The sequence below is a fragment of the Puma concolor genome, chromosome E4, assembly GCF_028749965.1.
Source record: "Puma concolor isolate L17-30 chromosome E4, mPumCon1.1.hap2, whole genome shotgun sequence".
Lineage (NCBI taxonomy): Eukaryota > Metazoa > Chordata > Mammalia > Carnivora > Felidae > Puma > Puma concolor.
The window spans coordinates 26,002,503-26,027,571 of NC_141683.1; the positions used below are offsets into that span (position 1 = coordinate 26,002,503).

General features: G+C 55.9%; 1 protein-coding gene across 2 annotated transcripts; it reads left to right on the forward strand.

Annotated features, from left to right (window-relative positions):
- Nucleotides 1-416: 416 nt before the first annotated feature.
- Nucleotides 417-20,230, forward strand: SLC45A3 (solute carrier family 45 member 3). 2 transcript variants are annotated; one of them, XM_086694603.1, is made up of 5 exons: nt 417-532; nt 13,265-13,662; nt 14,529-15,314; nt 16,019-16,284; nt 18,421-20,230. In XM_086694603.1, the coding sequence occupies exons 2-5, from the start codon at nt 13,491-13,493 to the stop codon at nt 18,856-18,858; spliced, it is 1,662 nt and encodes a 553-aa protein (XP_086550729.1). In that variant the 5' UTR covers nt 417-532; nt 13,265-13,490; the 3' UTR covers nt 18,859-20,230. The 2 variants fall into 2 exon arrangements, with proteins under 2 accessions (XP_086550729.1, XP_086550730.1); XM_086694604.1 differs by lacking the exon at nt 417-532 and adding an exon at nt 566-2,183.
- Nucleotides 20,231-25,069: the final 4,839 nt, after the last annotated feature.

The window sequence follows — 25,069 nt, forward strand, 5'->3', positions numbered from 1 at the left end:
GGAGAGCAAACAGGAGGAAGAGTAACTGGGGGAGGCTGTGACATCTCCTTTCAAGGGCTGGTCCTGGGTGGGTGGGGTGCCGCTCAGCCCTGGGACAGGCTGACGGCCAGAAAAGCACGTGCGGATAATGGTCACAGACTGGCCCCGGGGAGGGGAGGTGCCCCGCGGAGCCGGGCAGCTTTTACCTAAATGTTTTGGTGGCGAGCGGCGAGGGGGCGGTGCACTGCCCTAGGTAATGACAGGGCAGTCGGGGAGCCACGCGGGGGCTGCCCGTCTCGGTGGTGGCTACAAAGACTGAGTCGAGACCTCCCGCTTTCTTCCCCAGGGGACCAGCCCCACCCCTCCACACCCCTCCCGCACCCCCCCGGCCCGCCTCGCCCCGCCCCCTCCCGCAGCCCCAGCGCGCATGCTCTCTCCCCCCCGCCGAGCAACCTGGAGATTTAAAAGCCGCCGGCTGGCGCGCGTTGGGAGGAGGCGGGGGGGACGAGCTCGCACGCGCCGGCCCCGGGTGACAGCCGCACGCCTCGGCCAGGTAGGCGCGCGCCCCCCGCTCTCCCGGGGGAGGGGGTCCCGGCGCGGCGGAGGGAGCGGCGCCGCGCGGCCGAGCCCCGCGGGGTGGCGTGTTGTGCGCCGCGCGCGACTCCCGGGGGAGGTGGCGGGCCCCGGGCGCGCCCCCCGTCCTGCCGCTCGGTCCCGGGGGAGCCGGGCTTTCTTCCGCGGAGGGCGGGCTGGGCTGGAGCGCCGGGTCCCCCGCTGTCCCGGGCCGGGCGGCGGGTGGGCGGGGAGCGGGCCCTGCCGGGGGGCCCCGGGCCGGGCAGACCGCGGGGTGGACCGGCCACTCGCTCCTGTTGCAGCTCCAGCGTCAGAGTTTTCTTTGGAAAGTTGCATTTATTTTCTTCCCTTGTCTCGGCTTCACCGGAAAGGGACGGGATGAGTCACCGCGGCGCGCACAGTCCGGGACCGGGGAGCCGGGAGAGGGGCCGGCGGCCGGGATGCCGCGGGGTCCTCAGGCTCGGGGGCCGGCGTGCCGGGACGAGAGTGAAGGGTCACGAAGGGAGGGGTAGGTGGCCCAGCGCTCCCGGACGTTAGTCTTGGGGCCGGGCTGCAGGCAGAGTTGAAGCGGGAGTGTGTGCGTGTGTGAGCTCCTCTGCCCCCTTCTCCGCCTCGGTTATCCTTCAGGGGAGGAGGAAGAGGAGAGGCCCTTTTCTCCTCGCCTCCCGGGACTCTCGGGTAGGGCCGGTGGAAGGGACGGTGAGAGTGCCGAGATCGGCAAACAGGTGTGATGAGATGGTACCTGGGCATCTGCTGTAGCTTCTCAGGGCTCTGGGCTTAGGCAAGAGCATGGCCTGCTGGAGAAGCTCCCAGGGAGGGACCTGCGGCGTTTCTCCTGAGTGAGAGCCAGTGCTTGCCGGAGTCTCCCGTTCCCCTCAAGCGCTGGAACCCCCCCTGACTTGCCTTTGCCCTTGACCTCTGGATCAGCTTCCATCTTCCTCACACACTCTTGACTTGCTCGGCTTTTACCCCTCCCCCTGGGCTCCTCCTGCCACCCTGCTTCCTCTTTTCCCCAGGGGCCAGAGTTGGGGCTAGGGAGGGGTTTGGCATGGTGGGTACCTGGTGAGGACTTGCCCTTCAGCTGTTACACAGACCTGATCCCAGTGGAGCGGACACTAAGAATAGCCCAGCTGCTGTTTTGCTGCCCATAGCCAGTGCACCCAGGCCCAGAGTGACCCTTACTGGGCTCCTGGAAGCATTGCTCAGGGGTGGGGCGAGGCCCTGGGGGCTTCTGGCTGCCTTTCCTGATGCACTTGGCAGCTCTCCTTTCAGAAGGAGACAGCCTTGGTGTGGGCTCACCTGCCCAAGGCCTGGGGGGCAGGCTGGCACAGGGGGCTAGGGAGGGGAAGGCCCAGGAGGGGCAGGCTGGAAGGGAAGCCTGAGGAAACCCATGGAGCAACTCCTCCTAGGGAGTGAGTGCTACGGTATTTGAGGTCACAGGCCCTTCTGTTGGATGGGTCCCATCCCCTCATTCCTTCCTTATCTCCTCCCCCCAGGCCTGTCATGGAGCCAGGACTCTGTTTTTCTAAAAGTGCTCAGAAAAATGGAGCTTGAGTCAGCAGGATGAGTCTGAAGAGGAAAATACAGCTGTGGATGAATGTACAGCTGTGGACATCCAGGCCCCAATTAGAGTATGTGTGTGGGGTGTGCGAGGGGCAGTTTTCCTGTGTCCTCATGGAGGGTGTGGTGAACTCTCCTGCCCCGCCTGGCTCTCTGGGTTATCCTGAAGGAGGAGGAGGGACTGGACAGTGATTCCTGGTGGCCCCCTGAGGTCCTTCCAGGCCACCAGGTGGTGGAGCCCCCCACCCCCGTCTCCCCAGCCTGGGCAGGGCGCTGGAGGAAAAAGGCAGAAAGGTGGGGATGGTCTGAGGACTCCGAAGGGGAAATTACGTACCATCATCTGGACCATCAGAGCCTGACAACACAACATTGTGGATAAAAACCTAGACTGTCAGACAAGGTTTATATCTTGGCTACTCCACTAGCCATGGAAGGTTGGGCAAGTTACTTCTTCAAAGTCTCACTATCCCTGGATGCAAAATGGGGATGATGATAATAATACTTTACAGATTTTTTTTTTTTTTTTTTGAGAGGGAGAGAGAGAGGGAGAGAGTGGGAGAGGGGCAGAGAGAAGGGAGAGAGAGAATCCCAAGCAGGCTCTGCACTGTCAGTGCAGACTCCAGTGCGGGGCTTGAACTCCCAAACTGTGAGATCATGACCTGAGCTGAGATCAAGACTTGGATGGATGCTTAACGAACTGAGCCACACAGGTACCCTTACAGCTTTCTTTTTTTTTTTAAGTTTGTTTGTTTATGTAATGTCTATACCCAACATGGGGCTTGAACTCAGGACCTGAGGACCCTGAGATCAAGAGTTGCATGCTTGGGGCACCTGAGTGGCTCAGTAGGTTAAGCATCCGACTGCGGCTCAGGTCATGATCTCACGGTTTGTGAGTTCAGCCCCACGTCGGGCTCTGTGCTGACAGCTCGGAGCCTGGAGCCTGCTTCAGATTCCGTGTCTCCCTCTCTCTCTGTCCCTCCCCCGCTAGTGTTCTGTCTCTCAAAAATAAACAAATGTAAAAAAAAAAAAAAGAAAAAGAAAAGAGTTGCATGCTCTTCAGACTGAGTCAGCCAGGCACCCCATAGCTTTTTTTTTTGTTTATTAAATTAAATATAAATATCTGATTGTAATATGTAAAATATGAAAAATGTATATTATTAAATCATGAGTACGGAGCACTGGACTATGTGCCTTAGGTAGTAAGTGCTCAATAAATGCTAGCTAGCACTTACTGTATCTCTCACCTGTGACCGAATGCACAGCAGCACCTAGCCCAGAACTCTATTCTTGGGTTCTGCTCTTGTTTCTTTGGGAGCAAGGTCTTCTGGACCTTGGGGAGTCCGTATGACTGGTTAAGAGACTGGCCTCCAGCACCCAGTTGCCTGGATTTCAATCCCATCTCCTCTTGTGCAAGTTATTTCACCCCTCTGTGCTCCAACTTCCTCCTCTGTGCAATGAGAATAATAGTACCCACCTCACAATATCATGAGGATTAAACAGGCTGATATAGGTAAAGCTCCAAGCATAGCAGCTTGTGTAAAAAGAGCCTGACACATGTCAGCTGCTGTTATTTGGTAACAATGGGAGTAATTATTGCTGTTTACACTTAGAAACCAGAGTTTCGGAGCAAGGGAATTAGACCACGTATAACCATATGCAAGCTGCGAATGACCTATTTGCAGTCGAACTTGTTGTCTGGTGCAGAGAATACACCAGGACTGGACATCCTGGTTTCTCCTGCGTCAATACCATGAGCGACTTGTTTTTTAATCTGTCCAGAAACCCTGCCCTCCCTGTCTCCGCAAGTTGGAAGAGCGTGCCATGAAATAACGGAGGCGAATATATATCTAGCTTGAAAGATCAAGAGCCTTCTATGCAGACAGATTACCTGGTGTGATTTTTAGGGACACTGTATGAGGAGGAGGGGGGCACACTGAAGTTGGGGTTCTGTTCTGTCCTACCCCCTTCAGCGCTTAGGATGCCTTGCTTTCTGATGTCCAGGAGAAAAATGCAGCCTGGCTTTCTTTGAATAGTCAGAGGCCCCGTTTGCTGGATAGCAAGGACAGAGGCTGGACCAGTTGGTGCCAGGCCCGGGGTCTCGAACGCTGATGCCACTTGACTCCCGGCAATAGAGCTGGAGCGTGGAGCTTTGTCTAGTGTATTAAGTGTCCCTGCTTGGGGGCGGGAGCTGACCGAGCCGTCACGGGATGGTCCTGATATCTGGCCAGAACTTCCTGTTTAATCCCTTTTCCTACTATGAAGTCTGTGTTTCCTCCCTTGTGGGAAGAAGTCCACAGTTTTGCCACTGACCTTGAATGACTTGTAGGGCTTCTTGCTTCTGATACTAGAGACGGGCCTGCCTCACCTGTTGGCCTTGGCGTCTGTGTCTGTAAAACCGTGCAAGGTTACAGTGAGGAGTAAATGAGATGAGCATGTTTAGCAAAGTGCCTACACAGACCAGGGCTTAGTACCTGTTTGTTCCCTTCCCCTTCTTTTGTTAATTCTGGAGATCACTCTCTCTGGGAAACTGGGATGAGACCAGCCCCTGGTCCCATGGCCCATAGTCCCTCAGTCACCAGTTTCAGGCCAGACCTACTGCCCAGCCAGATAGATGCCCTCAGGAGCAGCTAGCCAGAGACAAGTCCCTCCTTCCTCAAGGCTCTTTGTTATGCCCCACCCCAGCCTCTGATCTCGTATGTCCTTTGAGGTGACAAATAGGGTCCAAGCTGGGAGTGCATGGCCCATCCCTAGGGATTGTGGCAGTCTAGCTTCCCACTCCTGGCTCCTGTCGCTAGAAAGAGCTGTGCACCCAAATACCTCGACTGTGGCCCTGCCTGAATCCCTGGCAGGTTGGTCAGATTCATCAGACAGGAATCCTGATTCAGCCTCACTTGGAAGGCCTTCTCTTGAGCACTCCACACCTTCATCCAGGTCGTGGACAGGGACTGTGGTCCTTGCTTTCTAGGAGCTGAAGAGCTAGTGGGGCAGGAGACCAGAGGACCACTAGCAGTATTCAATCCTGAGGGCTGCCTGTTGAGCACAGCAAGGTTTGGAGGAAAGAGGGGATCCTTGATAACTTGGGTTCCCAGGAGTCCTGAAGGAGGTATGGGACTTGAGCTGGACAAGGGTCAGGTGAACGAGAGGGCATCCTGGGGAAGTAACTGGAGCATGGTGACTACTTTGGAAGCAAAATCAGGCCCGGTGCTGATAAATTCCTCTCTCTTGGGTCCAGGTCTGAGATCGAAACCCATTGCCACAATTTGGGGTCTGGTGTTCTTGCCATTGTACCTCACTGGGTCGGGGCCAAAAGGAGAGGTAGGTGTGTGTGGAGGTCCCAGGCTCCAGTGACTATGTTTTGCAAATATCTGCCCTTTTCTGCATAGTTCCTACCTGCCCATCTTGCCAGGCTCAGCAACATGGCTTCTTCCTCCAGGAAGCCCTGGGAGGACTGGTCATGCCCTATGTCTTGGGCCCCGACTCCAGGGACCTGTGTCTCAGCACTGCTAAAGGGGGCTGCAGGCAATCATTTCTGTACCCAGGGCGCCTTCACAGTGGGCTGGCACAGAATTGGATTTCAGCGAGTGTTGGATGGATGGATAGGTGGGTGGGTGAGTGAGTTTTAGTGCTCTTTGACATTCCTTTGGGGGAGGTTAGGTTGCATGCACTGAGGCATACTTCCTCCAGGGGTGGGCAAACTGGGACCCTTTAATAAAAGAGTCCTTTTTGGAGCCCCCTCGCACACTGCTCATCACTGAGCAATTGTTTTTGAGAACACCTTTCCGTGGGGCTGGATCTGACCCCGAGCCCTCTGATGATAAATAGGACTAGTTACAGGCTGTAGGATATCAGGGCTGAAAGAGCCCGAGAGACCACTGAATTTGAGATCCTAGAGGTGGGACACATCAGAGCTAGGACCAGCGCCCTGGCCCCCCTCCCAGCCTGGGATGGGTAGGTCTGCCCAGCCTCCACCCCCTGGCCTCCTTCCTGTGGGCTGCACCTCCTGAGGGAGGCCAGTCTGCAGGAAGGGGGCAAGGGTTGGCTCTGCAGGATGGAGAGAACTGCCCGGTCTGGCTGACTGGCCGAGTTCAAATTTGCTAGGAGAGAGGCTGTTTAGGTTTCACTTCACAGGGCTGTAGGAACTGAGAAGGCAGCAGGGAGAGAGAACTTCCCAGTGGCCTGAACGCTCTGCCAAGCTCCTCATTCTCCACCCCCCCCCCAACCCTGGACCAAGGGATTTCTTGGTACCGTTACCCCACTTTGTAGGGAAGCTTTTATTGTGGCCTAGGTAGAGAAAGAATTTACCGACTGCTGCCAGGAACAGTGTCCAGCTCCGGGAGGGAGTAGGGAGGAGGCCAGTTCTGCCCCCAGATGTCTCAGTCACTTGGCTCAGTTTCAGGTGTCCGCTAATCTTTGGCACCCTGTTGTACTTGAGCAGTGTACTTGAGCAGGTAAAGGATGGCTTAAGTGCGGCTGGGGAGCCCCTCTCCGCCTGGTTCCCCATGTCTCTCTTTGGTGGAAGGCTATGAAACCCTCCTCCCCAATGCCATGTGGCCTTGTCAGTGCGCGCTCAGTCGGCACCTGTCGAGGGAGAGCACCATACCTGAGGCCAAGGGCAGGGGGTGGGTAGGTGTGAGATCATTTAGCTGTACGGTTGTAAAGAACTTTAGACAGCATCTAGACTAGCTCTCATTTTGCACGTGTGAGTCCCGGGGTGGAGAGACGCGTAAAATGGCTATACAGCTACAAAAATCATTGAAACCAGAGTATATGGTCCTGGTTCCCAGTTCAGAGCACTCTGCAGGACTTTCAAATGGTTTGAATTAGAGAGAAAGGTATGTCAGGTATCCAGCCCATGCCAGACACCTTCTGGACAGTGAGTAGCTGTCAGCCACCGTGATTATTTTCCCTGGGGATGGGATCCACCCTTGTCTCATGACTGTGGATGTTTAGTCCAGCCTCCAGCTCCTTCGCGCCCTCAGCCACCAGGCAGGTCCGCTGCAGTGACCTCTCCTCACCTGTTGGGGCCAGCACCTGGGGAGGCATTTACATTCTTGGCATTCCTCCTGTCTCTGGGGGCTGAAAGAGGCGTTGGAGGCCGTGCGGGGCACGTGGGTGAGGGGGGAATGCAGGCCGAGAAGGGCGGCTAGCCGGTCCCCCTCTGACCTCTGCTGCTCCTGATCCGGAATGGGAAAGCCGGCTCCCGGGTTTCTCTGCTGGGGAAGCCCAGACAACTGAAGGAAGGGCTGCCTCGAACTTCCCACAGGCTGTCTCTTCAACAGACCCCACCGCTGTGAAGTTGGTGGTGTTCATCTGAGGCTCCTCGCCTGTCACATGGGCATATTCAACATTGTACCCACCTCATCGGGCGGTTGGAAGATTAGAATGCTTGGAGGAAGACCTGGCACGTAGTAAGCCTCAGGGTTAGCTGTTATTGTTAATTGCAGACGAGGAAACTGAGGCTCGGGGAGGGCAACTAACCAGGTCACAGAGTTGTAAATGGTGGAGTTGGCGTGCAAACCCAGGTCAGGCTGACTGCCACACCCAGGTCACCCTGCAGAATCTGCCGGGGTTCAGAGGCCTGCGGCCCCTCGGGCAGAAGGGAGCTGCAGGTTGATTGTTTAGGTTTGGAGGGCACTTGGTCAAGGTGACCCAGTGTGACCTTGGGTCACAGCTGTTCTCAGAAGGGAAGTCTGATTGGGAGGTCTTTGCCTGGAGTCAGATGTGTGTCCGTGTAGACAGTCACCATGGGATTGCCTGACAACCCCCTGGGAAGGTGCTTCACCTTGGCTTAGGCTGGCCAGGACTGACTGGCCAAGGTGAGGGTCAGGCCAGCCCCAGAACTCCTGTCACTGGACTGCAGAGGGGAGGGGAGATAAGAGTGGGGCCCCAGGGACTTCCCGCCCATCCTCTCTTCTCCCCTCCCCTTCCCCCAACCTCCTCGGCATTTGTTTCCTTTCAGAAGCTGGGCTGGGGCTCTCAGACAGGGCAACAAAAGCAACTTTCCTCCAAGCCACTGCCACCTGTTGGGTTTTCACACATTGGGGGTGAGTGGGGGGAGGGAGCCGTTGCCCTTTTCCCAGTGTCTGTGGTGTGCCCCCTCTGCCCCCCCAGGGCCTGGGATTCTCTTTGCTGCCCGAAGTGACAGGGCTCAGGAGCCGGAGGGGGTGGGGGGGGGGCTGCAGCAGCTGGAAGGGGAATTGAGTGGGAAGGGGCCGGTGCTGGCAGCCGGGAGAGAGTTTGATGGATTACTCTGCAGGCCGAGAGGTTTCTCCCTAATCCCCCTTTGTGTCCCAGCCTGCAGCCCCCTCACTCTCTCTGACAAGCTGCTAAGCAGAAGGCTTCCAGTCCGAGTGAAGAAAAGGCAGCGCAGCAGGGCGAACTCCAAATCCCTGGCCTCTGGGCCCCGGGGGAGGCAAAGCTAGGGAGCAAGTCTGGGGCGGGGGTGGGCTCTTCCCCGCTCTGTCCAGCCCTTATTCTTTCTGACAGTTCCCTTGAGGTGTGGAGGCTGCTTTCCGAGCAGAGTTTGCAGGTGTCTGGGGAAGCCCTGCAAAGTGCAGGCCTCGGGTATTTGCTCAGATCATGGCCTTTTTGATAGGGTGGGATTGGGGAAGGCAGACCCTCACTTCTTTGGAAATTGGAGCCCGGAGAGTCAAAGACTGAATGTGGGTTGGAAGACACTGAAACCGCGCACGGTCTAATCCTGTGCGCCCCTCCCCCCCTCCCCGCCCCCCACGGCTGCCCAGGTAGCAGTTCCCACAGCCCAGCATCCCTGAACCGGGGTCTGTAATGAGAGCCACTGCCTCACAAGGATGCTCATTTTCAGGACTCCTGGCTGGCCAGCACGGCCTCTTTCTGGGGCGCCCCAAGGCCCCATGGGGGCAGAACTCATTTCGGGAGTGCTGTGTGCTAGGTTTTACCAGGTAAAGCCGAGGACGTTGGGCCCCTGGGACTGAGGCACAGGGTTGGGTCACAGGGATGCTGGGCTGGTGAACCCCCAGCCCTCTTCCCTGCCACCCAACTTAGAGGGCCTGGGAGAGCTCAACTTGGAATGACATTCTGGGGTCCCCATTCCCGCAGTCTTGCAGCCTCCACCCGGGGGTTGCTCGTCACCTGCCCTCCGTCCTGGTCCCGGGGCAGGAGAGCTTCGGGTGCTGGGCTGGTGTCAGGCAGATTGGCCAGGAGTGACCCCACCCCCTTTCTGCCGCTGAGTCATTATTCCTCGAGGGAGCCCACCCCACCCCATTTCCTTCTCTGCGGGAGGGGCTGCCTGGGGGCTGAGAGGGGTAGAGGAGCGTGTGAGAAAGCCGGGCCGTCTTTGTGAGCGCGGAAGGAGGACGCGGGGTCTCCGAGCTGCTGGGGTCAGGGTGGGGGCCGCAGCGTTTGATGTGCCTGGGCGGGGTGCGGGGACGCGGGCGCATAAAGAGCCCATAGAATTGCTGCCTGACACTGGCCCGCGGCGGGGCTGCCCCCAGCCTGGGCTGCCCTGGCCTCTGTCTGTCAGCAGAGGGGATCCGCTCCCCCCAGCTCCACCTCAGTAGTGAGGGTGGCAGGAGCCCCTTTGAAAGCCCTCAAAGGCCTCTTTATGCGTCCCTCTGACCCTCCCTTCCCATAGGGAGCTACCGGAGTGGGCTCTCGCCTTTCCTCCCACCTCCTTCGCTCTGTCTTTTGAATTTTGGAGAAAGTTCAGGCCAAGTTTGTTCTTGCTGCTCAGTTTCATTTCCCCGTGCTCGCTGAGGCCTAACCTGACGAGGGGGGGCGCTCCAGCCCAAGGGTCTGTCCAGTCCACTCACCACCTGTGAACCTTGAGGAATTGCCCCCTCTGGGGGTCTGGCTGGGATTTCCTTGGTGTGCGAGGGGATGGGGGGGGCCCTCAGGTCTTTCCCATCTCTTACCCCACCCACCCCCACTCTGCTTTCAGCTGTGTCTTCTTCGGGTAAATATTTCCCAGGCCCCTCATGCTAGGGTGGGCGCCAGAGGGTTGAGCGAAGGTCTCCCACGGTCTGGGGCTGGGCTCACTGACTGTCCCCAGGGTGCTAGAGTTCTGCTCCCCCAGGGGTGAGGAAAGATGGCCTGGGGCAGAGCTCCGTGGAGGTTTCTGGAGGTCTTGGGTTTCTTGCAGCCTTCTTGTTGTCCTGTCATTGGGGGGCAGGAGAGGAGGAGATACTTGGAACTTGAGAGGGACTTGTCCTCCCTGAAGGCTGCTGTCCTTTTTTGTGTGTGTGTGGGGGGGTGGTCAGGCCACACTCCCCCTTTCTGTACCTCCACTTGCCTCCTCTTCCTGCCCCCTCCCTACCAGGTGAGCCCTTGGAGGCTGGCTCTTCTGGTTGATCTTCTGGTTGCTAGACAGGCAGAGTGCTCCAGGAGCAGCGGGACAGGAAGATTGGAGTCAGAAGCACCTCTGACACAGGAGGGCATTGGGGAGAATTGGATTCCGTCTCCCTGCCTGTATTCCTGAGGAAGTCAGGGGAGCACCCCAAAATGGGTGCCCAGCAGTCAGTTGTCACTTACAAGCTTTGGTGGGAAGTGTGCCCTGGGGCTGCAGCAGGCTGCAGACAGGAGTTGATGCGGAAGACTTCTTGTCCCCCACCTGTCTGAGCCTGGGCACTGGGCAGGGCCTGGGCTTCTCTGTTCGTGCACTGGAGGGATGGCAGGTGGCTGGTTAGTGCTGTGGGGGTCCTCTGTAGTTCCCTCCTCCCTGAGGACTCTGGAGTGAGTGGGCCGGCCTGGGACCCTGGGGGAAGGTGTCAAGAGCCGACCCGGAACAGGGAGCTTTGGAAGGGAGAATATTCTTTCGGGCTTGGAATTCCTTAGGCGGTTCTGGGCCTGGAAGAATAAACTCTAGGGGTGGCAAGAGTGCTCTGGACCCCAGGGCACAGTACAAGTCAAAAGAGGGAGGACGGGCTTAGCAACCTAAGAACAGCGGGGTGCAGAGCTGGGCTTGGAGCCTGCCCACTTCCTACCCCGCTCTTTCAATGAATTCCTCACCTGGCCCAGCCCCCAGTTACCTGGTAAAGAAGAAGGGGGGAGGGGGCAGGAGAAAGGAGGGAGAGGGAGGCAGCTAATGAGCTATCTGGGCTGAAGGAGGATGGAGGGAAATTCCTGTCTTCACCCCCCTTTGGTCTTTTAGTCTCTCTCTTGTGGGCTACAGACGTCCTGCCTGTTCCCCGGAGCAAGGAGCTGGATTAGGGGAGGGAAGGAGGCAGGTGGGGTGATTAGTGTTTTGGCCCAAGTGCTGCTACTTATTTTAAACAGCAGGGAGAAAACGAGGGCTTGGGAATGGGGGCAGGTTGTGGGTGAGGCTGGGTCTGACAAAGTCTCTGTTTGCTAAGGCAGGACCTGCTCCCTCGACCCAGAACCGTTCCCTCCAGGCTGGAGTCTTGGTCTATGTGCAGTCTCTTGCCTGCCTTGTGGGGGATTCTAGGGCAGGGGAGGGGCTTGGTTCAAAACTGCCCAGCTAGGACCTACGTGTGGCCCCCTCCCAGCACCCTTAGGGACCCTTCGATCAGTATTTTACCCTCTCCCCATGCCACCCCCTTGGGAGCCACGCCCCTTCCCAAAGTGGATAGTCAGTGTCTGAGCAGAACTTTGGGGAGGAGGCTGCTGGTTGCCTAGCCATATCTAAAGTCCCTTCCTTCCTGGTCTGCCGGCGGCAGAGTCCTGGAATGCAGACATGAACACATCTTACCCAGGATTGATGGCCATCTGATTTCTTTGTGGTGTATTTCAGAGAGTACCCACGACATGCTTTATAACATATAAGGCCCTGCGAGGTTGAGTGTTCTTTGAAAAGAGAAAAGAAGGTATAGTGGCGGATTATGAGATGCTGAGATTGGCCGGGAGTAAAGAGGACTGAGGGTGCCCCAGGCGCTGGGTGGGGGTGGGCCCGGGAGTGGAGCCCTCAGAGCTGTGGACGTTGCACAGGAGCAGTGCTGTTCAGCAGCATTTATGGTAGGGAATCAGTGAGGCAAGGGAAGGCACTCCAGACTCCAGCCACAAGCGGCATGAAGTTCTGTCCCACCTCTTTGAGAGAGATGACAAAGTTAGGGGACGCTTGCTTGCCTTTTCTCACGAAGGCCCCACCTTCTACACCTCCTCTTTGTGGCTGACTTGATTTAGCCTTTTTAGTGGTCACCCCTAAACAGCAGACTGCATTGGGTACCATCGTATTCAGGAAGTAAGACCTGGCTGCCAGTTGCCTGGGGGGGTGGGGGCACAGGATGGGTGATTCCCCCCCCCCCCGCCCCCGTGGGATCTCTATGCACAGGAGGCGGGCCTAGCAGGAAGGGCTGTGGGGACCTCTCTGCTGAGAATAGAGCCATTTGGGGAGCAGAGAAGGGCTGCCCTGGAAAGCGGTGGGGTATCCTGCCAGCCCCCGGTTACTGGTGTCATTATAGTGGCCACCAGGTGTTACAGTTTCACGCCTCGGTGAGGCTGGCACCTGGGAACAGTCCCCATTGTCCCGTGACAGTTGGGCAGTACCTGTGGGAATGTTTCTTCCCCAGGAACGTTGAGCACAGGGAGAAAACTCCAGGGAGAGGTTTTCAGGCCTAGGTTCCTCCACGGGAGCCTTCTTTAAGTGGTTTCAATGACAGGTTAACCCCCAACCCAACAGACCACAGCCTCTCCTCCCTTCCCCCTTGTCCTCGTCCTTGGGGGCTCAGGTTATAGCGCAGCACGGTGTGTGGCCAGGCTGCACAGATTGGGAAGTACTACTCTTAACAAAGGGCAGTTGAACAGCCCAGCTTTGGGAAGTGGAGAGAGAAAAGCAAACAATCCAGGCCTGGCAGAGGGTCTCCAGGGGCACCTTGATAACAGAGCCTGGGGAACTGGGAATTCAATTGGTGTGATTTTTTTTTTTTTTCTTTTTTCCATACTAACAGGCAAGGGCAATTGCAAAGATATTCCAAAACAGAGAAAAACTTGACATCTGTTTGGTTCTGAAGTGTGCTGAGGTTTAAAAATCATATTTACCTTATTAGTTATGTCAGCCTTAGGCTAACATTAACAAGCGCTTCCTTATTGGCTGCTGGGGGTAGCACGGCCACACTGCCAGCCTGGGAGTGAACTCAGGATTCAGAGAACTCAGAGCAAATCCCGGAGACCTGGTTCCCAGGACTTAACACTCTGGGTTTGATTGTCCCTGCCCTTTTAGGACCTGAGTGATGAGCCATGTCTGCACCGAGGCACCCCATGGCAGCGGGCGTCTAGCATGGGCTGAGAAGCCGCACCTGCACGGAAGGCTGGCAGAAATGGGCTCCCGGCTGAGTCCTAGGCAGTTGGTGGCAGCAAGGAGGAGAGGCCCGGGCATCTGGAGCAGGGCTGAGACGGAGCAGTTCTGGAGTGTGTGAACAGGCGGAGCCCAACCTGCCTGGTCCACCATGGCCCAGAGGCTGTGGGTGAGCCGTCTGCTGCGGCATCGGAAAGCCCAGCTCCTGTTGGTCAACCTGCTGACCTTCGGCCTGGAGGTGTGCCTGGCCGCAGGTATCACCTACGTGCCGCCCTTGCTGCTGGAAGTGGGGGTAGAGGAGAAGTTCATGACCATGGTGCTGGGTGAGTCACCACATCCTCCTTCCCGCCTGCTCCAGATACATGATACCCAGGAAGTAGGTGCCTTTGCCCAAAGGGGAGGAGGTGGCTGCCTGCTGTTCCTCAGGCTGTGGTGCTGGTGGGTGGACATTGCTGGACACAGGGGTGACCGTGGGCTGGAGGGGGCCCAGTAGGAAAAGAACACAGGGACATTCCCCGGTCATCTCACCTGGCACCTACACGTTGCCTGGCTGGCGCACAGGAGACACTGGAGAAATTGCTCTGCACCTTTGTCTACTCTTTCTACCTTATCTGTTATCTCATTTGGTTCTTGCAACAGCCCTTTGAGGCCATCCATTTCATGGAGAAGGTAATGGAGGCTGATAAGAAGTTGGGTGATTGAGCTGGGCCCAAGGCTAGCTGCTGATTAGCAGGATCAGAGTCTCCCAGCCTGGGCTTTCTTACCCCTAGGGCATGGGCTGGGCTCCTGACTGCAGATGCTTTCTGCAAAAGCCACCGGAGGCAAGAAAGAGGTCGCCGTGGGGTGGCTCCCGGAAGAGGGGGCTGTCCAGATCATAGGCTCTGGAGTCAGACTGCCCGATGGAACTCGGCCTCTTGCCCCCCTTGCCGGGTGCCAGTGCACAAGTCTCACCAGTAGCCCCGTGCATCAGTTTGCCCATCCTGAGACTGGGCATTAGGGATCCTAGTTGCGGGGACTAAATTAGAGCCTGTGTGCCATACTCAGCACTGTGTCCAGCACGGAGGTGGGGGTGGCCCTCCATGCGAGAGGACCGTGGTCCTTTCCATCCTTGTCCCAGGAGGTTAGGCCCCCTTCCCCACCACCCCTTAGGGTCCCAGCCTCTGGCTCATACCACTTGTCCTTCCTGCAGGCATCGGGCCAGTGCTGGGCCTCATCTCGGTCCCACTCCTAGGCTCAGCCAGTGACCACTGGCGCGGGCGCTATGGTCGCCGGAGGCCCTTCATCTGGGCCCTGTCCCTAGGCGTCCTCCTGAGCCTCTTCCTCATCCCGAGGGCCAGCTGGCTGGCGGGGCTGCTGTGCCCGGATACCAGGCCCCTGGAGCTGGCACTGCTGATCCTGGGTGTGGGGCTGCTGGACTTCTGCGGCCAGGTGTGCTTCACTCCACTGGAGGCCCTGCTGTCCGACCTCTTCCGGGACCCAGACCACTGTCGCCAGGCCTTCTCCGTCTACGCCTTCATGATCAGCCTTGGGGGCTGCCTGGGCTACCTCCTGCCTGCAATCGACTGGGACGCCAGTGCCCTGGCCCCCTACCTGGGCACCCAGGAGGAGTGCCTCTTTGGCTTGCTCGCTCTCATCTTCCTCACTTGCGTGGCGGCCACGCTGTTTGTGGCCGAGGAGGCGGCGCTGGGTCCGGCTGAGCCAGCGGAAGGGCTGTTGGTCCCCTCCGTGCCGCCGCGCTGCTGCCCATGCCACACCCGCCTGGCCTTCCGGAACCTGGGCGCCCTGTTTCCCCGGCTGCACCAGCTCTGCTGCCGTGTGCCTCGCACCCTGCGCAGACTCTTTGTGGCCGAACTGTGCAGCTGGATGGCATTCATGACCTTCACGCTGTTTTACACGGACTTCGTGGGCGAGGGGCTGTACCAGGGTGTGCCCCGGGCTGAGCCAGGCACTGAGGCACGGAGACACTACGATGAAGGTAAGGCCTCTGCAGCGGGCGTTCGGCGAGGGGGCTGCTGTGGGAGGGAGTTCCCTCTGGGGGACGGTCCAGCATAGGAAGATGCCCCCAGTCTGCGCCGGGCTGGGAGCTGTGTACCTGGGCTCCGATTTCCCGATCAGATAAATGGGCCCAGCCTGTGCATGCGGCCCCCAGCGTGCAGGTCAGCTTTGCTGGCAGTCTCAGGAGAGCCTCTGGCTGCGGAGACTTTGCTCAGAGTCGTTGCCCCAAGTTGACAGCAGAAAAGGCCAAGCTTATTTAAGGTCCAAAGAGAGTGGAGGAGTCAAGGCCGGGTCGCAGGTCTGCCTAGCCCCAAGTTCAGTGTGCCCTCTGCTCCCCCTGCTGACTTTCCACATTGCCTGGCCAGACCTTCGGCTCAGGCCTCCTGGAACTTTGTCCCGGAGCCAATGGCACAACTGTCTTTGTGTTCCCTGTCAGCCTCCTAGATAGCTGAGCGCTAGCTGAGCCTCGCAATCAGCATCTTCCTCTGCCCCTAGCCCGCGGCTTCGCCTTTTCTAAGGGCAGTGGAAGAACCTAGACTCCCGTTGTTGCATCTGGGTGGGGATGATGCAGGGAGCGGGTCTGGTCCACAGCAAGGCTGGGATGGCGGGTGCCCGCAATTCTGAGCCTTCCCCAGATTGTACGGGTGGGTCTGGGTCTGACTTCCTCTTCTTCCCCACCTGCAGGGGTCCGGATGGGCAGCCTGGGGCTGTTCCTGCAGTGTGCCATTTCCCTGCTCTTCTCTCTGGTCATGGACCGGCTGGTGCAGCGATTCGGCACCCGGGCAGTCTATTTGGCCAGCGTGGTGGCCTTCCCTGTTGCTGCCGGCACCATGTGCCTGTCCCGCAGTGTGGCCGTGGTGACCGCCTCGGCTGCCCTCACCGGGTTCACCTTCTCCGCCCTGCAGATCCTGCCCTACACACTAGCCTCCCTCTACCACCGCGAGAAGCAGGTACTCACACTGGCCGCTGGGTGGAGCCGGGGTGGAGGGGAGACGCAGTAGCCCAAGTCTGGCCAGAGACGCCGGAGAAGTCATTCTTTGATTGGAGAGGAAGCCCGTGTAGCCCAGGGCCAGAGACGTGGGCTGCGGAAGGAGGGTGTAGATTAGATTCTGGGAATGACTTCCTGGTGTCAGAACTATAAAGCACTTGAGCGGATGATTGCAGGAAATGCTAAGTCCTTCTTTGGGAATCCTGAGGAATCGGCCTAGGCCTAACGGAGGCCCTCAGTCTGGGCTGAGTTCTCTGCAGAGGCAGGGGGCAGGAGCAGGTGACCTCTGGGGCACGTAGCCTCAGCAGATGGGGAGGGGGGACGGTCTGGTGTTGGCGACAGCTCTCTTTATTCAGGGAGGGGCAGTGTGACTGACCAATACCCTGCTCTACTCTCCAGTGTGGGGAAGGCTCCTTATTGCCCCTTCTCTTTCTGGTTTATCTTCTTTTTCTGCCTAATTCTCTCTTTTCTTTTCCTGCCTCACACCTTTGCCTCCGTCCCCTTCCCCCGCCCCCACGGCGGATCTCTGAGCCCGACGCATCTGACACCGCTCGCCTGGGCACTGTAAGTTGGGGGCCTCCTTCCTGCTTGGCCCCACGCGAACCAGCCCCTCCAGGGGCCCCCTTCTGAGGGGAAGCCTCCTGACCGAAGCCGTGTGGTCACCTTTGTCCCCTTCACTGGCTTCAGTGAGCTGCAGCCCTGGGTGCAGAGCTCCGCACAGAGGGCAAGAAGTTGGGGTGTCCTGAGGGAGGAGATGTAGGCCTGCCCTCATAGAGCTTCCAGACCATAGGGAAGATGGATGTCCACCCCCTGTAGGACATGAGTGAAGTAGCAGAGAAATACGTAGCTAGGAGGCTGGTTGATTGAATAGGTAGCTGCAGGGGTGGGGTGTGTGGAGGAAGGGGCCGGTGTTTCGGTTGGGGTAGCCTGGTGCCTGAGACTCCTGTCAGTGCACTGATAACCTTCATCAACCTCCATTCTTTCACTGCCCTGGCTGGGGGCTTGAGGGCAGGTGTCCAGAGGCCAGGGTGGGCATATGCACTCGTGCCAGGGAACCTGCTAGAGCCAGTCCTCCCCTCACACTGAAGAGCGGGTCTATCCCTAGGGCCCTCTTCAGGCTCCGGCCTCACTGGTCTTTTCAGGGGTGGTAGGCAGGCAGGGGAGGTCCCGGGAGGCCGGTTCCAAGCAGCAATCGATGGCACACTTGGCCCTGTATGCCGTCTGTACTTGCCTGGCCTACTTCCGGCCACGCCAAGAGCCGTGGGCTTCCCTGGCTTCATCTTTGCCATGAGTCCCGGCTCTAGCACAGCCAGCTCGAGAGCCCTCTCCTGTCCAGTGCTAGCAGGCGCGGGGACAGTGTCGGATACATTCCGGCCCTATCCTAAAACAGGGGGCTCTGGGCAGGGCCAGGCTACCTTGATCTAAGGCAGACAGTGAATAGGAAGCAAGAAGGGCTTCAGTATCAGCACAGCTAGTCCATAGGAGCCTGGAAGATTCCTCTGGTTCCTCTCTTCCTCCAGCCTGAGTCTGCTGGACCTTCCCTGCCCCAGGCTGGGGCCATGGACCTCACAGGCCTGGGACCCCAGTGGGAGCAGAGTTTCTCTCTTCCAGGTTGAGAAAGATTTCCCAAGGTGAAGTGGTGGGGGGCAGGAAGTAGGAGGGTTAAGAGAGGCTGTGTGGGGGCTTGGGCCATCGGGGGCCCCAGCTTTGGATTTTGTTCCTCTGTTCTTACACATCTCTCTTCTCACCTGTCTTCATTCTTTTCCCTTTACCTTGGGGTTCTGCTCTCTTGCTTGCCTGCACTGTGAGTTCGTCTGCCACTTACTGGCTCCGGGAGAGGCTAGTGCAGACCTAGACTTGTGGTTTCAGATGTGTCCCCTCCCCGGGGGATCCCCTGCCCCTAAGGAGACTCCTAACTAGACCCAAACCAAGGAGGGTCTGCCTGGCTTTCTCACCTGCTGCATAACTGTCATGAAGGCCAGTTGCCTGGTGTCTTCCGGCCCCTGGTCTGAATGCTGGGGTCTGTTCTCCTAGCCGGGATCCTATGCTTGGGTACCTAAATGTCCACGTCCCCTTTTTCCTCCCCTCCGCCCCCCAGGTTTTCCTGCCCAAGTACCGAGGAGACGCTGGAAGCAGTGCCAGTGAGGACAGCCTGAAGACCAGCTTCCCACCGGGCCCCAAGGCCGGATCTCCCTTCCCCAACGGACACATGGGTGCCGGAGGCGGCGGCCTCCTCCCGTCTCCACCCGTGCTCTGTGGGGCCTCTGCCTGCGATGTCTCCATGCGGGTGGTGGTCGGCGAGCAGCCTGAGGCCAGGGTTCTTCCGGGCCGGGGCATCTGCCTGGACCTTGCCATCCTGGACAGTGCCTTCCTGCTGTCCCAGGTGGCCCCGTCCCTGTTCATGGGCTCCATTGTTCAGCTCAGCCAGTCTGTCACTGCCTACATGGTGTCGGCTGCAGGCCTTGGTTTGGTGGCCATTTATTTTGCTACACAGGTAGTATTTGATAAGAGCGACTTGGCCAAATACTCGGTGTAGAGTACTTCTGACCCACTGAGGGGGGGCCTGCCTCACTGGGTCCCAGCCCTGCCTGCCCCGCCCAACCCCCCCCCCCCTCCCCAGCTCTACATCCTGTTAGCCTCCTGGGGCCAGGGTGGGGAGGGCCCTCTGGTTTCTATTGCCGCCAAAGGGGTGTGGCTCTCTGCTGCCGCCCTGTGGCAGTGAGGTGCGTAGCCGCACAGGTAGGGGACCTGGGGCTTCTCTCTCTCCCTCCCTCCCCGGTCTTCGGGCCTGGCTGACTATTGGTCCAAACAGGCTTCAGTCTGGACTTCTACAGGGAGGCCAGAAGAGCAGGGCATTTCATTAGCTCCATGCACTGGACTGCAAGACTCTGCGGGGGGATTACCAAGGTAGGGTTAACAGGCAGTGTCCTGGTCAAGACATGCCCAGAGGAGGGATCTGGGGAGCTGAGTAAACTCAACCACCTGGTCTCTCACCTCCAAGCCCCCTTATCCCATAGATTCCCTCGATGTTGCTCTTGCATGGGAGTTTCTAGTGTGAAACTCTCCTCCACAGGATTTGAAAATATGGAAGTTATTTGTGGGGAAGAATCGGACAGGGAGGAAGCTGCCTGCCCCAAAGCACTGCCTTTCTACTATTCCCCCACAACTACATTTTATCGGGACATGGCTTGTTGGCCCCTGTGTTGACATCATAGGGACACAGGCCTTTAAATATTTAACTTATTTATTTAACTAAGTAGAGGGGAATCAGTTCCCAGCTCTGCCATCTTGGTGTCTAAGGGGTGAGATCTCCAGTGGGCCTATGAGATGGTTGGTTTATTGGGCTGAGCATTGCCAGAATGTTCTCCTGGGTGATTGGTCTGGCCCCATACTGCCTAACCCAGGAGCTTGGAAGCTCTACTCACCCAGCTGATATCCCAAATCATGTTACCCAAGGCTGGGGGAGCTGGGGGTACGTGGAGGGCGGGGCTCCGGGTCTCAGCAGCCTCCTTAGCCTCTCTCTTGGCCCAGCCTGCGCCCCACTCCTGACTCCTCTCTGCTCTCTCTAGGGCTGGGCTGATGAAGGAGCTGCCCACCCCCTACCCTTCCCCACTGGCTCCACAGTCCTCTCCTTGGGGCTGTTGCAGGACCAGAAGCACAGAGTGTGGCTCCTCGAGCCTGTATCCGTCTCAGCCCCCAGGGCATATCTGTGCTTGGGGAATCTCGCACAGAAACTCAGGAGTACCCCCTGCCTGGGCTAAGGAGGTCTTATCTCTGGGGGGGTTTAAGTGCCGTTTGCAATAATGTTATGTCTTATTTATTTAGTGGAGTAAATATTTTATACTGTATGTGAGCAATCAGAGTCTAATGTTTATGGTGATGAAATTAAAGGCTTCTTATATGTTTAATTGGCCTGTGTTTATCTTTTCTGAGGGGGAAGGACCAGCTCTCTTTCAAATCCTCAGCGTCAGCTGTTTTGACACGTTCAGTTCCCAGCATCGCCAGCAGATGGAGCCACAGACCAGTATTCTTCCAATGCTTGGCCAATGGGCTAGGAGGAGCTACCTCTTGGACTGGAGAGTTGGGGAATTTGGGGAAAGGGCCGGGGCGGGAAAAGCACGGAGTGCAAGGGAGCGGGGCATTTTCCTTCGCAGGGGGCTCATAATGTGGCCAAAGAGATGGAACAAGCACCTTCTATCTAAACCACAGCAATAGGAAGTAGGAACGAACCTGGTACTTGCAGGCTAGGATTTCAACATCACTGAGCCTTGCTTCCTTCACCCTTCCTGCCAGGCTTAGGTCAAATTCAGTCTTCCCTGCAATGCCACCTCCCTCATCCTTCCAAACTTGACTGGCCTTCTTGTTCCTAATTCTAGCGGTCAGAATGGTTAACGCCATACGCAAGGACCAGCTTTATTTGAGGTGCCCGGCTGGCTCAGTCATTAAAACATGCGATTCTTGATCTTGGGGTTGAGAGTTTGAGTCCCACATTGGGTGCAGAGATTACTTAAATAAAAATTTTAAAAAAGGATTGACTTTATTTTTAAATGTTCTATATTTTATTTAACCTTTTATTATGGAAAATTTCAAACATACATGAAAAATGAGCCTGGTGTAACAAACCCAATTTTAACAATTATTAACAGTTTGCCATTTTAATTTTATCTACTCTCCCTCCCCCACCCATTGAGGGAGAGGTTTTTTTTTTTTTTTTAATAATTTTTAAGTTTATTTATTTATTATTGAGAGAGAGAGAGAGAGAGCGCACAAGCTGGGGAGAGGCAGAGAGAGGGAGATACAGAATCTGGAGATACAGGCTCCAGGCTCTGAGCTGTAAGCACAGAGCCCAATGCAGGGCTTGAACGCACAGACCATGAGATCATGACCTGAGCTGAAGTCAGACACTTAACTGACTGAGCCACCCAGGCGCCCCTCTCCTACGGCAACTTTCAGATATTATACTTCATTCCTGAGTATCTCAGAACGTTTTTCTACAAGGTAAGGACTTTAAGATGAAAAACACACAGCCAGATCATTATGATCAGACCTAAATCTAATTCAGTAGTGCAATTAACTAACCAGTGTTTGCATTTCCCTGTCTCCTACGGTTTTTGCTCAAATTGGAACCTAATTAAGTTCCAGATGTTGCAATGGATTGATACGTCTCTCAGATCTCTTGTACTCCACAGGTACCTTCTCAGTTTTAATGTTTTTCCTTGTAATTTATTTGTTAAACTGAGTTATTTTCCTACAGATCTGGATTTTGCTGATATCATTCCCATGGTGACATTTCATATGTTATTGCCCCTGTATTTTCTGTAAATTGGTAATTAAAATCCGAGACCGGTTCAGATTTTATACATAGAGAGATATATATATCTATAGATATAGATAGGTAAATTTTTGTAAGAATACCTAGTAGATTTGTGTACTTCCATAGAAGGGAGCAGGTATTGTCTTTCTTTTTTGATATTAGTAGTCACTGCTATCTGTACTTAACAACCCACTGTTGCATAGACCTTGGAAAACGATATTTCTTCAAAAATGCTTGACTCCTTCCTTGTATTTACCAGTTTTCAAAATATTGAATTGATTTCCTAACATCCCTAATGATGCCAGAGAGGTTTTTATCCCTTAGTGTTGTTATGAGTTCGTGGATTTAAACATACTTGATGGGTTTCAGTCCTTCGCAGCTGTTATTCATGTTCATATTGCTCCTGTGACTGGCCAGTGGAAGCCTCTTCAAGTTGATTTATTTTTTATTTATTTTTTATCTTAGAGAGCGAGTGCATGCAAGTGGGGGAGGGACCTAGGAGGCGGGGAGAGAGAGGCGGGGGACGGGGAGAGAGAGGGAGAATCTCACACAGTTTGATCCCATTGACCCTGGGATCATGACCTGAGCCAAAAATCAAGAGTCAGACGCTCAACCAGCTGAGCCACCCAAGCATCCCTCAAGTTGATTTGAGTCCTTTTGATGCCTTTTTTTTTTTTTTTTTTTTTTTTTTTTTTTTTTTTTTTTTTTGGTCCTTTAAAGCTTCTCTGCTTTCTGGCATGACTAGATGTCCAAGTTCATCTTGTATATTTCCTGCCACAGATTTGGAATGAGCTACTTCTTGGAAGGGTCTCTGATTGCTTTTTGTGGGATAGGGTTTTTAGAGACCATAAAATCTGCACCAGGAGTGCCCGTTACTGGGTACATCATTGTTTTTAGGCCTTTCCAGTGGACAAAGCTAGGACATTTTTAAAATGTAAACACATTGTGAGTTTATATTAATACTTCCAAGTCAAGTTCAAGACTACACACACACACACACACACACACACACACACACACACACACACACACTTTTCTTCTCTAATTTCTCCCATATGGAAACAGACCTGGCCCAGGGCTTTTTAGTGTGCATGTGTGTGAGATGTGGGAAGAAGAAAAAGAACCACCAGTCAGTCACCAATGTCAGCCTGTCTGTCACTGGAACATTGAACCTGGGCCACTGGACTGGTAGCCCTCCCTCTCACGTGTACAAACTGTCTCAGAGTACACAAAAGGAGGTTCAGAATACACAGGAACAGGAAGCTGGGGCTCACAGGGGATTTTCTAGCACAAGCTTTCAATATCTGGGACCAGCTAAAGTAACTCGCAAGCATTGGGACCTTGTGTTGGTAGTTCCTTAGTCCTCCTTGCTAAGGACAAAGGAGAGGAGAGAAGCAGGAGGAAGAGGAGGGGACTGCAAATAGCCTCAGAGATCTCACAACTAACATGAGTGAGGCTCTCAGACAAGGGCAGTCTGACTCATGCCCGTAAGGACCATTTGCTGAATTTAGGTGGAGAGGAACAAGCACCTTTGAATTTTTTTTTAATGTTTATTTTCTAACAGAGAGAGACAGAGCATGAGCGGGGGAAGGGCAGAGAAAGAGGGAGACACAGAATCCGAAGCAGGCTCCAGGCTCTGAGCTGTCAGCACAGAGCCCGACGCGGGGCTCGAACTCACAGACCGCGAGGTCATGAACTGAACCAAAGTCGGACGCTCAACCGACTGAGCCACCCAGACGCCCTTGAACAAGCACCTTTGAATCAAACGTGCCCACACATATGAGGCAGGATGTGAGTGGAAATGGCATAAGCCAGAGAGTTTAGAGGAGGGAAAAATAAGATTTTTTTGTGGTGGAGAGAGAGGGTCGGACTATTCCACAGCTCGCTCTGTCCCCATCATGCTGGGCCCTGCCCATCCCCCAGAGAGGGCTGGAGCCCTGGGCCCCAGCTGGTGGTGTGAGCCTAGGAACTGGAGAAACAGGGCGGGGGTGGGGTTGGGTGGGTGGCGCCCCGTCCTTTGTACCCTCACGGGTCTTCTTTCTGGCCTGGGGTGCCCGTCCTTTGCACAGCCAGTTCTAGAGGGATGGCGGCGCAAGAAGGTTAGAGTGGGGAACATCTGGCGGACAGCCTGGATCTCAGGTTACTTCTTTGCCGTTGGGGAAAAAGCCCTTGGTTTCCAGGGTCCGATTTGATTACAGCAGCCTGGCCGTCTTGTCACCACTGGCTGGAGGGCTGTTCAAGGTAGGGGCTTTCTGACACCCAACACTGTCACTGGACCTCTGCACACATTGGGAGGCAGCTTAGCGTGCCCTGGTGACTTGACATCAGTCTGCCCCTTACTGACATTTGACCTCCTCTCCATCATTCTGTGCCCTGTGCCTCCCACTCCCCCATGAACTGTTGAGTACTTATAATCCCCAGGTAACGTTCTCTCCACCTTTTCGTCAAATAATATTTGTCTACCTCCCCATATGCTGGACCCTATGTTCGCCCTGGGGTCCGTGCTGACAAAAGACATTATCACCGCAGCTCAGATGGGGCTGTTGGGGGGGGGTGGGCACCGGGTGCTGCCCCCACTCCCCGGCTGCTAGGAGACCTAGGTCCCGGAGAGGAAGCGGGCTCCGGGAGCAGCAGGCCGGACCCAGAGACCACCTCACAGGCTGGCCTCATCCCAGTGATTTTATTACAGTGACGTGGGGACAGCATGGGGGGTGAGGACTGACAGATACCGTTCTTTCACCAGTGACAAAACTGAGGCCGACTGAGATGATGTGACTTGTCCCAGGGTGCACTGATTCAGGGCTATTTTTGTTCCACTTATCAACAATTGCAAAAGGTGGAGGTGAGGAGACTACAAGAAGCCTCTGCATTATCTCTGAAGCTTTTCTGAAAAGCGAGTATTATTCTTTTATTTATTTATTTTTATAAAAATTTTAAAAATGTTTATTTTTGAGAGAGAGAGAGAGAGAGAGAGGGAGTGAACGGGGCAGGGGCAGAGAGAGAGGGGGCACAGAATCTAAAGCAAGGCTCCAGGCCCTGAGCTGTCAGCACAGAGCCCAACACAGGGCTCGAACCCACGAACCGCGAGATCATGACCTGAGCTGACGTTGGACGCTTAACCGACTGAGCTACCCAGGTACCTCTATTCCTTTTTTAAAATGTTTATTTATTTTTGAGAGAGAACGAGAGGGAGAGGGAGAGGGATAGAGAGGAAGGGAGAGAGAGAATCCCAAGCGGGCTCCACGCTCGGCACAGAGCCCAACGCAGGGCTCGATCCCACAAACTGTGAGATCATGACCCGAGCCGAAAGCAAGAGTCAGACGCTTACCTGTCTGAGCCACCAGGCGCCCTGGACTCCTGTATTCACTGTGCCTCTATCTCCCTTTTTCCACCCTCTCGACTGCTGTGAGGGCCCTGCTCGCCTGCAGCCTGC

Bases quoted from the DNA above. Each gene is read 5' to 3' on its own strand.
- SLC45A3 (XM_086694603.1), top strand. From the start codon at position 13,491: ATGGCCCAGAGGCTGTGGGTGAGCCGTCTGCTGCGGCATCGGAAAGCC. The intron at 15,315-16,018 runs GTAAGGCCTCTG...CCCCACCTGCAG, and splicing joins ACGGAGACACTACGATGAAG to GGGTCCGGATGGGCAGCCTG. The intron at 16,285-18,420 runs GTACTCACACTG...TCCGCCCCCCAG, and splicing joins TCTACCACCGCGAGAAGCAG to GTTTTCCTGCCCAAGTACCG.